At 32.5% G+C, this 14,381-nt stretch overlaps 1 protein-coding gene across 3 annotated transcripts; it reads left to right on the forward strand.

The window, feature by feature from the left end:
• Positions 1 to 3,897: 3,897 nt before the first annotated feature.
• On the forward strand, positions 3,898 to 10,640 carry LOC125187278 (autophagy-related protein 18c-like). 3 transcript variants are annotated; one of them, XM_048083834.1, is made up of 6 exons: positions 3,898 to 4,073; positions 4,847 to 5,610; positions 9,324 to 9,408; positions 9,484 to 9,582; positions 10,131 to 10,254; positions 10,430 to 10,640. In XM_048083834.1, exons 2-6 carry the CDS (start codon positions 4,867 to 4,869, stop codon positions 10,521 to 10,523), a joined length of 1,146 nt encoding a protein of 381 aa, XP_047939791.1. In that variant the 5' UTR covers positions 3,898 to 4,073; positions 4,847 to 4,866; the 3' UTR covers positions 10,524 to 10,640. The 3 variants fall into 3 exon arrangements, with proteins under 3 accessions (XP_047939791.1, XP_047939790.1, XP_047939789.1); XM_048083833.1 differs by having other exon boundaries at positions 9,324 to 9,582; positions 10,414 to 10,640; XM_048083832.1 differs by having other exon boundaries at positions 9,324 to 9,582.
• The last annotated feature ends 3,741 nt before the right edge of the window (positions 10,641 to 14,381 follow it).

Consider the following 14,381-nt stretch of genomic DNA (forward strand, 5'->3'; position numbering starts at 1 on the left):
AATTCCTTTTACACTTTTTTTGACAAAGAAAGGCAGGAAATTCATATTGAAGTGTCACGTGTGCATATTTATTTGACAAAAATAAATTAATTGTATCCCACTCTCAAATTGAATGCAATCTAAAACATTCATTTATTTTTTTGCATTAAGTAAATGTATATTGATTGTTCTGTGAGTCTCGGGTCCATAAGCGAGTATTCGTTTATCTACATTAAATAATAATTCATTTTTAATTAATTAACATACAATATTTTTATATAATGGTTGATTATATAAATGTCTAAACTGTTCAAATGTTAGATTAAATTATTCTTGAACTACACTAAAATATTCCACGAATATGCATGCTAGAAAGATGCTATTTGCTAAACTTTTCATTTTAATGAAAATATAAGTACATAACCTTCTTACTTGTTTAAATCTTTTATCCCTTCATGCTTTCAATAAAAAAATAGATCCCTTTTATCATTTTATTGAAAATAAGTAAATAACCTTCTTACTTGCTTAGATCTTTTAACCCTTAATGCTTTTAATAAAAAAAGATCCTTTTTACAAAAATATCCTTCGACTATGAGTTTATCTCGCCCATAGTCTCTGGACTTTAAAAATATTGCCAGACATCTCTGGACTAAGGGTTTATCTCAAAATGGTCATTTTTCACTGTTTCCGGTCGAAAGTACTTGTTTGGGGGGTTTTGGAGGATTTAGGCAATTTGGTCTTTTTACACTTTTAACATTTTAAATCTGATATATTTCAATTATGTACTAAATCTGATATTATTTCAAAATTATATATTATTTCAATTATCATTCACTTTGTTTCTTTATTTTAATTTTATAAAATTAAAACTTAAATTTTAAATTTTAAATATCAATAATTTTTTTTTATTTAAAACTATTAATTCATGGACGCTATAAATATTGGTTAAAACTTATTAATTTTTGTTATTTAATATAATATTCAGCTAAACTGAAGAAGTATAGAAAAATAATATTAATCATAATGGAAAAATAAGAGATATTCTATTTAGCCTTCTTTGTTCGGTTGTTATAATTGCTTGTGATTGAATATTATGAAGTTGACAAAAAATTTGATCCTACTAAAAATTTTATATAGGAGTATTTGTGTTGAAAATTTTCTAGTAAATTTTGATTGTTTTCAAATTAATAAAAAAAATTATATTAGTCTTACATTAGATGTATATTTATTTCAGAATAAATCGTGTTATATGATCTATTTATGATTAAAGCTATTAAATATTGATTAAAACTAAGGCGTTGTCATACCTTATTGATTAAATATTAGACACTATCAAATATTGATTATGACTATTAATTTTTGTTATTTAATAATTTTTATAATAAAAAATTTATTGATATTTAAAAATTGAAATTTAAAATTTAATTTTGTAAAATTAAGTCTAATATTGAATTTAAGAAACAAAGTGAAGGATGACAACAAGGAAGAAGAATGATAATTTTGAAATAATATCAGATTTAGTACATAACTAAATAATATCAGATTTAAAATGTTAAAAGCGTAAAAAGACCAAATTGCTCAAACCTCCCAAAACCCCCCAAAAGGGTATTTTCGACTGAAAACAGTGAAAATGGACCATTTTCGAGATAAACCCTTAGTCCAGGGATGTTTGACTATGGGCGAGATAAACTTATAGTCCAGTGACAATTTTTATAGTTCACTCTTCTTTTTAAAATATCCCATATTAAATGATTCATTTCCATTTTAAAAATAATTAATCAACTTTTATATTATCTCGTTACTTGAATTTTTTCATTTTAGTCTCTTTTTATCTTTTATGTATTTTGTTTTTTTTTCTATTTTATTTTTTCTTATCTTTAGTATTTTATTTAATCACTTACTTTATTATCTCTCAATTCAACTTATTAAATTCAACTTATTAAGTTAAATTCTTGTATCAAATAAAATGACTCATTAAACTGGAACATAGATAGTAGGATGTTATTTCACCGTCCACGAAAAATAGTCTTATTTTGTAATTTTTGGATATAAAAAAAAAATAGTCTTTTTTCTAAAAGAGTGAACTACGTAAGTACTTGATCTTTCATTTTCGCACCAAAATGATACATGATCTATATTTTATATCGATTTTGGTACCTCGTGACAAAAAATAACCCTAGGTACTAAACATGTGATTTGAGTCATAGAGGATATCTTTAGAAATTTCAATTAGAAGTACCAAACATATGATTTTTTCCCCTTTCTTCTATCCATTTTCTTCACTCTATTATTTATAGGTCTCACCATCCACTATACAATTTCAACTATTTTTTCTCATTCTCTCTTACTTTACAAATCATGTATTAAAACGTGCAATCCTAAATGATCTATTTCTATCACTACGACAAAAAAAATCGTTAGGGACATTTTTAATGCAATTAAGGACGTTAATTTGTATTTTTAGATATATCACCAATGCTTCAAAAAACGTCTTTATTGTGGGTGTCCCAACAAAATTTAGAGCTTGCAAATGAAAGCGTCCTAAAAAAGCAAAAAATTATGTTAATATGTCCTTAATTTAGGGACACGTTCTTTAGCGTCCTAAATTTTATTATTTTTTATAATTTTTCAACGCAAGTAATTGTATCTCAATTTATGTTCTTAAAAGATAAGTTTTTTTAGTGTATGGGATGGAATCATGAGGAGTAAATTTGTAAAAAAAAAATCACTTTATTAAAAGTATGAATCACTATTTGATGTACTTACATGTTGTCTATTTCAAAGTCTTATCATCGAAACATTAGACGAGATTTAGGCAATAAATAGACAATATTTAAACGACACAGATTTTAATATACAATTCATAAAATAAAAGAGAGATCGAAAAAAAAAGTGATTAGAGTTTTATTAGAGCATCTCCAACAAGGAAAGATAAATGAAAAAGGTATACCATCTAACCTTCTCAACAAGTGAAATATATAATTTTAAAGAAAAAATGTGTATAGAAGTTAATCATTTTAAAAAAAAAATAATGGTACAAAATGTATTAAAAACATAAAATATAATACCTTTAAAATGAGAAAATGTATAATACACTCTCAAATACTTCTCTCATTGGAGAACGATTTTTTATGAAAAAAAGGTAAATATGATAGTTGTATGAATTACCTCTATCCTTGGAGATGCTCTTAGTGGAAAATGAAGTTCACCCATTGGAGAGAAATAAGTTTCCTTAAATAGAATTAATCTATTTTTAGAGGGATATTTTAAAATGACAAATATGGTTTATTTTTAAAGGACCAGTATAATTCAAAATGAGTGAACTACAAAAATGGTCCCTGGACTATGGGTTTATCTCGCCCATAGTCCCTGGACTTTAAAAATATCGCCAGTAGTCCCTGAACTAAGGGTTTATCTCGAAATTGGTCCTTTTGGCTTTTTTTGGTACGAAAATACCCTTTGATATTATTTTGGGGGGTTTGGGCAATTTGGTCTTTTTACGCTTTTAACATTTTAAATCTGATATTATTTTAGTTATGTACTAACTTTGATATTATTTCAAAATTATCATTCTTCTTCCATTTTGTTATCCTTCACTGAATTTGTTTTTTTATTTCAATATTAGATTTAATTTTATAAAATTAAATTTAATATTTAGATTTTTAAATATCAATAAATTTTTTTAATGAAAACTATTAATTCTCTTATTATCGAAACGTTAGAGGACAATTTATGCAATATGACTAAAAAAATTATAGTAAATCAGTTTCTAATATTAACCTTTAAAAATTAATTTTGATTAAACATTTACTTTTATTTTTGAAAGAAAACAAACAGGGGTTAAAAATGAGATTGACCAAAAATGAAAGGGCTAAAGCGAGATTTACAAACTTTCCTCTCAATCAAGATTCACGTCACTCTGTCAGACTCTAATCTCTCTGTTTCTCTTTCAACGTTCGATCAAAGAGATCTCCTTCCTGCAATTCCTTCTCGCTCTTGAAATTCGAGGTCAAGTCTCCGCCTACATCTGCTTTGCGAGCCATTGACACCTCTTCCAGAAATCAAATGCAGGTCGCGCGATTGATTCGGCAAAAGTACGTTGGGTGATCACCGATTTATTTAGAAATTCCCTAGTTTTTGAGCTTCTAATTTTGTAAATCGTTTCTAAGATTTCATTCATGGCGATTCTGTTTTTCCTTTTCCTATATAACCTAGATACGCGCGTGTGTGTTGATTTATTCATTTATGCATACATTTGGTGTCAAGGATTTCGCTTTGCGATAGCAGTTTGTATCTTTTTTTCTTCCTGTGGAAAGAGAGAGATTATGTTCGCATGAAGAAAGTACATGTACATATTCTTTACAATGTTTATGCTGATTAGTTGCTCACACGTAATCTCCTAATGCTCATGTGATAGTTATGAAGCCTTGCTCTACTAGTATATACAGCCTGGTGCTTGAATGGCTGAATTATGAAACAGTTAATAGACATAAATTACTCCTGAATTAGATTGAATGAAGGAAGAATTAGGTATTGGCAAGATACAAAGATTAAGGCTGCTATAGAAGAATATAATAGGGAATGAAAATTGAGAAAATTTGCTGTTAAATTTAAATATCTTTGCCAAGGGAAGACAAGAGAATACATTTCTTTCTTTCTGTATTTGCGCTTATATATGGTGTTCTTATGCATTCCTTTGGACTGGCATCCAATTCATAATTCTTATAATCAAAATCTAGTTACCTTTTCTGGGTTGGTTGTCTTATGTATTTTACTTGTTTTTGAGTGAGGAATGTGCGACTTATGTTTCTTGATAAAGATATTTAGCGAAAGTTCCTGAACACTATACTATTCTTGGTTGCTCCAGCTAATGACTCGTCTCAGCCCATGACTTCAACTGATTCAGCATCTCCTGCAATACATCCATGGGAAGGATGTGGTCTCCATGAGGCACCAATGGATCCACTTCAACCAGAACCACAATTGAATGACAATGAGGAAACTGAGTTATACTCAGTGTCCTGGAACCAAGACTCTGGTTGCTTTGCTGCTGGCACCAGTCATGGTTTCCGCATATATAATTGTAATCCTTTTAAGGAAACATTCAGGCGTGATTTAAAAACTGGGGGGTTTAAGATAATAGAGATGCTTTTCAGATGCAACATCTTAGCACTTGTTGGAACTAAAGTGAATACTCAATATCCTCCAAACAATGTTATTATCTGGGACGATTTTCAAAGCAGATGTATTGGTGAGTTTTCATTTAGATCTGAGATTCGTGCAGTCAAACTAAGACGGGACCGTGTTGTTGTTGTTCTTGAGCACAAGATATATGTTTACAATTTTATGGATCTGAAACTTCTTCATCAAATAGAGACTTTGGCAAATCCAAGAGGTCTTTGTTGTCTGTCTCATCACCCAAATACATCTGTGTTGGCATGTCCTGGTCTGCAACGAGGACAGGTTCGAGTTGAACATTTTGGCCTGAATAGGACAACGTTAATCAATGCTCATGATTCTAAGATTGCATGTTTGACCTTGACAATGGATGGGCTTCTTCTTGCAACTGCCAGTCTGAGAGGAACTTTAATAAGAATTTTCAACACATTGGATGGAACGCGATTGCAAGAGGTAAGATGCTTTGTATAAGTTAAATGTATGTCATGGTTTCCTTTCCCTCCGTAACAATTATGGTATGTCTTATTTTGTTGATGTCCAATTTATGGTATTTGGGTACAGTTTTAATCTTCTCTGAAAACTGTAACTTGCTTATTATAATTGTATATTACATCCTCGGTGCATACTAACCATTTCCATGCTAGTATGAGGGTGTGGGCGTCCTGCTGCGTGAATGTAATGTCTGGCTTTTGTAACCTTGCGTCAATATCTTCATTCCTCATGTAGTTTCTTTCCTCAGTTTTGGTTGTCTGCGGATAAGGAGCACCGACATTACACTCTTTGAGCTTTAGTTTTGATAAATATATTTATTGACTTACATTTCTTGCTTTTTAGATTTTTTTTGCTGTTCGATAAAACATGCTGATTTAGTTCTAGAAGGAAGTAGGAATTCAAGACTCAGGGCAGGTTTATATAGAACCTACGATAAAAGTGTGCTGCTCACTATTTTAATCAGGTATCTAGGAAGTTTATTCATTTTTCCTAATCCAAAAAGAATTAAGGATGAAACATTGAAATAACACTATCCTAATAATTGTAACACACATTATCCGTTATTTCACATTTTCCTCAGTTCAAGCATTAGAACTTTTATGGGGGAATACCAATGGGCAATATACTGGGTTTATATATCACTATTTGAAGAAGAGGAAATATAGCAACAGAAAATGCAGTCTTATAATAGTACATTAGTGCCATCCGAAAAGAAAACCTATGTAGGTTCTGCATATTTTAGAGGCGCCGAGGCGGTCAAAAGAAAGGCTAGTAATGCTTGGTATTTAAGTTGTCAGTTATATTAAAAAGGAAAAGGAGAAAAGGGATTAGGGGAAAACTGCAATGTCAAACCTGCCTTGTGAGGGTCCAGATGTGTATGCTTCTGAATTACACATATGGAACATTTCTCTGTAGTATTTCACTTATATGCTATTCCACATTTTCATGTGGAATCGTCAATGTGGGATTCGTTTCAATGCATCCCCCTTTTGAACCGGAAGTCCATGGACAACACATGATCGGTGACAAACCCAAATACAAGGCCCACCATCCATTTGCTGCCCCTTGGAACCACATCTTTGGTGGCACGCCTTTGGTTCGCACCTTCGCGTAGCCCCTTTCTATAGGGTTCGGATCCACGATCAACACACCAAATTGAAAACATACTCTCTCCGTCCCACTCTAGGTGGAGCATTTCCTTTTCCAGCACGGATTTTATGTATGGTTATTTTGTGAGTTGTGGAGAGAATAAAAGTAAGAGAGAGAGAATAAGGTAGAGAGAGTGAGGTTTCCATTTTTAGAAATGTGTCATTTAGAGTGGGACTTCCCGAAAAGGAAAATGTGTCACTTAGAGTGGGATGGAAGGAGCATAACTTAGTGATCCCTAACTTAACCCAAAACCATAGTCAAAGGCAAATGGTTGACTCCCACTTATATGTTATTCCCCGATGTGGGATTTGTACCATGTTCCTTTCTCTTGAGTCTTGAGGACAAGATTCCAGACACCCTTTACACTCCAGATGCTTAAGAAAGTCTCTATAACATTTCTCTACAGTGTTTATTCATGATTACGCATTCAATTGCTGAGTCTTGTTGATCATGAAGAGAATAGCCTTATTTATCATCATCCTATTTTCATTGACACTCATCGAATCCCTGCTTTACTTTGTTAGTCATGTCGTAGTGCATGAATGAGTTAAGAATCCATTAGGATATAGAGGAAATTAATTGTAATCATTCAAAGAATTGTAGTAATGTGAATAAGAAGTGAAACTCCCCCAAAAAATGACGATCTTCTCCTGCAGCCAAAAGTGATGACTCTGGTGTACTTTACTTTATTTGCGCTCTTACAAACATGACTGTTTGCGTATATAGGAGCTAAAATAAACATAGTTTGAATAATGCTAATTAAATATCCGAAATCATTACTCCTAATTTTTCTCTCTCTTATATTGCTGGTATGCTTCCTGGATTGCTGTTGCATCAGGATTCATGAGCAAACTGTCCATGGGATACTAAATACTTATTTTACAATGAACATCTCCTTTTTCATATATTGTGTACAAGAGGTTTGGTGCTCGTGATACTAAATACTTATTTTACATATATTTCCTGACTGTTTTCTTTGGGATCTCAATCGGAAGTCACAGGAGTACATTTTACTCAATCTCATGATTAACATATCATGCTTCTTCTGAACAATCTCTTATTTAAATCTGTATTTTTTGTAGGCTTTGTCTATATTTGGATTCTTTAGATTCCTACATACTATTATGTATTTTATTATCTTTATTAGCTAGGGGTTTAGGGTTACATGGTTCCATACTTGGTTACCAAGTATGTGTTGGCGATGCATATGGTGTTAGTGTGACATCGGTTCCTCTTTCTATTACAGTAGTTAAACAGACAGGCATCTATTTCTACCTGAATCTACATGGTACTCCTCCGTCCCTTAAAAATATGAACTTTTGAAGGGGCACAAGTATTAATGCACAATTGGTAAAGTAAGAGAGATAGAAAGAAGAAGCGATTGCAGTATTATTAGAGGAGAATGGGTCCCACCTCATTAGAGAGAAAAAAAGTTTCCTAAAATAGAAAGTTTATATTTTTAAGGGACGGACTAAAATGGAAATAGTTCATATTTTTTAGGGACTGAGGGAGATCAGCTAAGCGTGTATTTCTTTACCATGTCATCCACTTAAAGTTACAGTTCCAATCCTACCATCTCTTCTCTTCCTTCTTTTTCTGATATTACATCTTTTAGTGGTCAAGATGGCCTTGAATGGCGGGGGCAGGAAGGCTCTGCACTAAAAACGACGGCTACTATCATTTGGCTGATATTACCACAAGATGATAATGATAATTACCACCTTTTCGTCCTTAACTTCCAAACGACGGCAGGAAGGCTTGCAAATGATAGTTACCACAAGATGCTCCTTCCGTCCTTAACTTCCAACACCAGCTTTTCCACCTTTGGCTGATATTACATTTTTCATCAGTCTAATTGGTTATTGATGGCATGGGCAGACCTTTTCTTTTTCTTTTTATCTTTTCACACTGGGGAAGAGCCTTTTCCTGAGGACACTGCACTAAACTTAGAAAGTGGTGCAATGAGAATCCTCTTGTCAGGCTCATAAGCTTTATGGAAAATAGTATTCACCAGCCTTACATGTTCATGGAGGCTCTTGAGGTCTGGGGAATGTATAAGGGAACATACTCTACCATAGTAACATGACACAATCTTCCCAAGTTTTTAAAACTTTTGAATGGCTTTAACTGTCCAACTATATGTGTACATCTGGGCATTGCTTAGCTGAGTGGATGTTGGGGTGGAAATGCTAGCAGTTTGACTAAGGGACTTTTATAAGCCACACTTTGATACACTGATTAGCAAGTTGGATCTCCACGATTTATGCAACCCAACTTGAGGGGGAGTCTAGGTTTTTTCATGTATAATTTGGATTGTTTCCTACAGACTGTTTTCTTTTCTCTATTAGCTCAGGTTTAGGGTTACTTGGGTGGCTATTATGTGTGGATGAGGTTGTATATACAGTGATATTGTATCTTCTTATTATAGTTATAAAACAGACAGGAATCTGTTTCTACACCTAAAACTACATTTTTGTTTACTCCAATTTTGAAATTGTCCTGCTCACTGTCATTTCTTGCTACAGGTTCGCAGAGGGGTAGACAGAGCAGATATATACAACATTGCTCTGTCTCCAAATGTGCAGTGGTTGGCTGTATCGAGTGACAAAGGTACTGTTCACATATTTAGTCTTAGAGTGCGGGGATTTGGCGATCACCGGTCAACAGATTCCACTGCTGCTACAGGTCCAATATCATATAACCAAAGTTCATCCAATGCACTTGAGCCCTTAATCACTCGTAGTACTAGTGCTAATCCCAGTTCGTCCTTTTCTTTCTTGAAAGGTGAGAACTTTTATACCTGAACTTATCCTGTCTTGTCATAGCTTTGGAGTAGCTTAGGCTTGATAGTTGAGTGTCTGGATCCATTTTACTGTTTCTCTTAAGATTATAAAGATGCTTTACATTAAATATTTTTGGTGACATCGGATTAATTTGTTATACTTGTGAAAAAAAGAGAACTAAGGCCTGTGATATTTTCTGAGTGAAGGGTGAATATACGTGGTAGTTGTTTGCTATATTCTCCACTTTTATTCATGAATAAGGTTTTTGAGACAACTTGCCTACCACTGATAGCAAGCTTTAGTTTCATGGTCTCTTCATATCATTGAGATATTATGTTATAAATTCAAAAGAAAAATGTTCTGTATAATCCTGATAGTGAAAGCCCTCTTGGAAGCTGTACACCTTTATGTTCTGCTTTCTTATGCGGTGGTTTTCTTCTATCTAGTTTCTTGTTTTTGTGTTTACTATTTGGCTGCTCTTCTTGTCTTCCAACTATGTGAACGGAAGCAGTTCGTATGATGATATTGTACTTTTTGGAACTTCCTCAGGGGTTCTACCCAAGTATTTTAGTTCGGAATGGTCATTTGCTCAGTTCCACTTCCCCGGAGTCACCCAGTTCATTACGACATTTGGTTCTCAAAACACTGTCATCGTTGTAGGCTTGGATGGGAGGTAACACACCTATGTCACTACTGAATTCACATTCTTAAAAAATAAAGGAAGGTTTATTATAGTATCGATTAGGAGTAATGTTTTGTTTCCATTTTGATCATGCAAGAAATACTTGAAACGCTCTGCTTATGATATCTATTTTGTTTCATCGTTTTCATGCTCGGCCAACTATCAGCTTCTACCGGTGCAGCTTTGATCCGGTGAATGGAGGAGAAATGGTGAAGCAGGAGTATGTTCGCTTTCTGAAAACTGAAGCCGCATCTCAGTAGTACTCTCCAATTGTGTTCTGTATTCTTTTTCACTCTTCCTATGTATATATACACAGACAGTGAGACAGATGATCGATTGTACAAGTGTATATTGATTGGATATCTTCGATTGTCTTATTCTTGGTGCTGTTGTAATTACCACAAAATTAAATTTACAGTTTACTGCAAATGATAGTTGCCGTCGTTTTTCAGTGGTTCGTACGTAAACAGAAGGGTCTATCTGTCTATTTAGAAGAAAAAAACTTTAATTTACTTATTTTTCTTTTTCATTTTCATTTTCATTTTCTTTTTCTTTTTTTTTTCTTTGCAAGCGTAACCTTTTGTATACAAGCAAGCTATTAATTTTGAACTTACGTCACCATACCATATATGGTACCGGTCCCAATAAAACGTGAAGTTGTGTCTCTAGTTAGTTATTAGAGTGGTAAGTTTATTAGAGTAGCGGGCTTGCTACTTAGTTATTAGAGTAGTGGGTTGAGTTGGTTATTAATGACTTGGATTAGAGAAGTGGTTATCTATCTTCGTCCGAATACGAGTCTCATTTTTTTTAGTTCATCCATAAATTGGAGTCCTGGTTTATTATTACTATAAATAGTAAAGAGATTTTACGCTCAACTAATTCATTTCACGCACATATATTTTAAAACTACTATATAATCTTTTTGTACCATTAAAATAAAACATTTTCCTAAAATAGAAACAAATCTCTATTTTTTTCATCTCTATTACTTTATTCTCTCCTTATTAACTTATATAACAACACTCCATAAAATTTTGGAGCCGAAAAACAAATGTTTCAATTCTGATGAGATGGAGAGAGTACATGTGAGACTCATATTCTACTAATTTTCTCCATCCACTTTTCTTAATACTCACTCCCTCCCATAGAAATAAATCATTTAGCGTTGACACGAGTTTTAATACGTAATTTGGTAAAGTAAAAGATAAGAGAAAAAAATAGGTGTTGTTTAATAGATGGTGGGGCCCATAAATAATAAAGTAAAAGAGAAGGAGAAACAAATGGATACGGACTATTTGTATGTGATGAACGAAAAAGGAAATATGATCTATTTCTATGGGGCGGAGAAAATATTTCTTAAAACCCGTTCTAAAATAAAATGAGACTCTAATTTGCGAACAGATGGAGTAAAAGTTTAGTCCGACAAGTATAGTGAAAGACAAAGGTGTGGATTCCTTTCATCCTTTGTACTCCTTTTTATCAAGGGATATTGGCATCTAATATCACAAAACTTTCAAATAGTTGGGTTTTTCTCACGAACTTTAAAATTGGCAAATAATATCACGAACTTTACCACGTGTTTGTTTTTTCCCACGAATGAAAAAATTCATGTTATTTTAATAGATTGAAGAACAATTTTGGAGGGTGTGCTTCAAGAAAAACTATCTTCAAAAATTGAAAAACTTGAAACTTTCAAAGTTGTTGTCGAGAAATTACGAAAAAAAATCGGTATCATAATATTATTTGTGGGAATTTTTTCATTCGTGGGAAAAAATAAACACGGGGTAAAGTTCGTGATATTATTTGCCAATTTTAAAGTTCGTGGGAAAAACCCAACTTTTTGAAAGTTTCGTGATATTAGATGTCAATATCCCTTTTATCAATTCCTTTAGTCTCTATTCTACTTTTTATTTGAGATTTTCACTTAAAGCACTCCTTCAGTTCATCAATAAATTTATCATTTTGTCATTTTCATCCGTCCATCAATAAAAAACTTTTCATTTGTTTTTTACGATTTTTGTCATTTCACTTACATTTTATTATAAAACTATTGCATAAAAGTTGGATTCACCTTCCACTGACCTTTTCAACTAACTTTTTACTACTCCCTTCGTCCCACAAAAAATGTCACACTTGTGGGATGACACATTGGCACGAGACTTTAGGAGGTTTTGTTTTTTGTGTTAAATGGAGAGAGAAAATACAATTTTTATATTAATGCGAGAGAGAACTTTTTCCAAAAATGGAAATGTGACATCTTTTGTGGGACAAACTAAAAAGGAAAGTGTGACATCTTTTATGGGACGGAGGGAGTACATTTCTTAAAACCCGTGCCGAGTCAAAACTCCTCTTGCATTGGTAAACGGAAGGAGTATTTGTTATCGCCTTTACTCCTCTAAAAAAACTACAGAGGGATCCATGTCGTTGTTTGTCACAAGACTTTCCGAACTAAACTTTATTTTTTATTTGACCACTGATATATATCGAACCCGCTTTTTAGCGAAATCCAATTAATACCATCTCAACCCACTACTCTAATAACTAAGTAGCCTTAGCCCACTACTCTAATGGAGTAAGTAATTAGATACACAACTCCCTGCACATTTGATTGGATCGGTATCAATATAGTAAAATGGATTGAAAAACGCGCAGATTTATTTTTTTCCATTAGTAATAATATCAATAATGAGTACACCTCGTATTTTGTCAGACTAACAGAAAAATATGGTAAATCTATTTACAAATTGCAATAATGAAAGAAATAAGAAGGGATAAAAAAAGAAAATTCAGGCACCGTTCATTCGTTCACAAGCATATCATAGTGGATGGATATCTTGTTTTAATCTAAATATTCAGTCTTTAGTATTATAAAAAAAAATTGTTTATTTTTTAGAACATCTAATTCAAGTATTTCTCATACTCATTTATTACTAGTATTTCTCTTTATTAGTATTTGCATAAAATAATGATATTTTAATGTCATCCAGTAAATTCCTTTATGAATAAATTGGGGTCTGAATACATCTCCACTGAAAATGGTTTTATACAATTCTTTTTAGTTAGAATAACAAAAGTTTCAAGAATCAATTTTACGGCTTTGGTGTAATTTCGATAAAACACCTCCCCAAAAAATTATTCGATTTACTCTATTTAGAGTTGAATCTAAAAATCACAAAACATTGCTCAATATATAGTACTATTAGGTTATTTAGTAAAAAATAAATTGTATTATGTAAAAACACATGTTATAGCATAATTTATAAAGACATTACATCAAAAAATCATTTTCCAAAAAAATATCCTTTCTTAAGTTCATTTTAATTCATATAGTTATATAGATTGCAAAAATGAATGGATGTGATTTGTTTTATGTTTAAGCAATATTTAGTGTAATGATATGAGTATATCCCTATATCGATATAGATTATCTCATTTCATGCCTCTCCTTTTATGCATGAATTCATCGATACAAATTAAAGTACTACTATTAAACAATGAATCCTCCAAAATAAGTATTCCATTATGTCCAACTCAAGATGTCCATATTTCATTTTTAGTTTGTTACTCCCTCCGTCCCAGATAATTCGTCCCAATATTCCATTTCGGTCCGTCCCACATAATTTGTCCCACTTTCACTTTTATCATTTTTCGTAGTGGAATATGAGGTCCACTAACTCATTCCTACTCACATTTTATTATGAAACTAATACTTTAAAAGTAGGACCCACATCCCACTAACTTTTTTAACTCACTTTCCATTAGATTTCTTAAAACCCGTGTCGGGTCAAAGTGTCTCAAATTATCTGGGACGGAGGGAGTACAATTCAGATGTTCATTTTCTATATTTAGAAATAAACCTCTCTCTCATCTCATTATTAAAATATCAATTACCTTTTTATCTCTACTTATTCTGCCTAACAACTCTTTCTAAATTCCCGTGCCACTCAAGAACGTGGATTTCACCGGGACGGAGGGAGTAATTGAAAAAGAAAACAAAACAGTACACACTGAGTTTACTAGTCAACAACACTTGTCTTACCGCTGTGTTTAATACTACCCCAACAACACTTACCGTTGTGAATAAATAGCATCAAACTCCTGCAACGTATCATGCATCA

The sequence above is a fragment of the Salvia hispanica genome, chromosome 5 (genome assembly GCF_023119035.1).
Source record: "Salvia hispanica cultivar TCC Black 2014 chromosome 5, UniMelb_Shisp_WGS_1.0, whole genome shotgun sequence".
NCBI classification, from domain to species: domain Eukaryota; kingdom Viridiplantae; phylum Streptophyta; class Magnoliopsida; order Lamiales; family Lamiaceae; genus Salvia; species Salvia hispanica.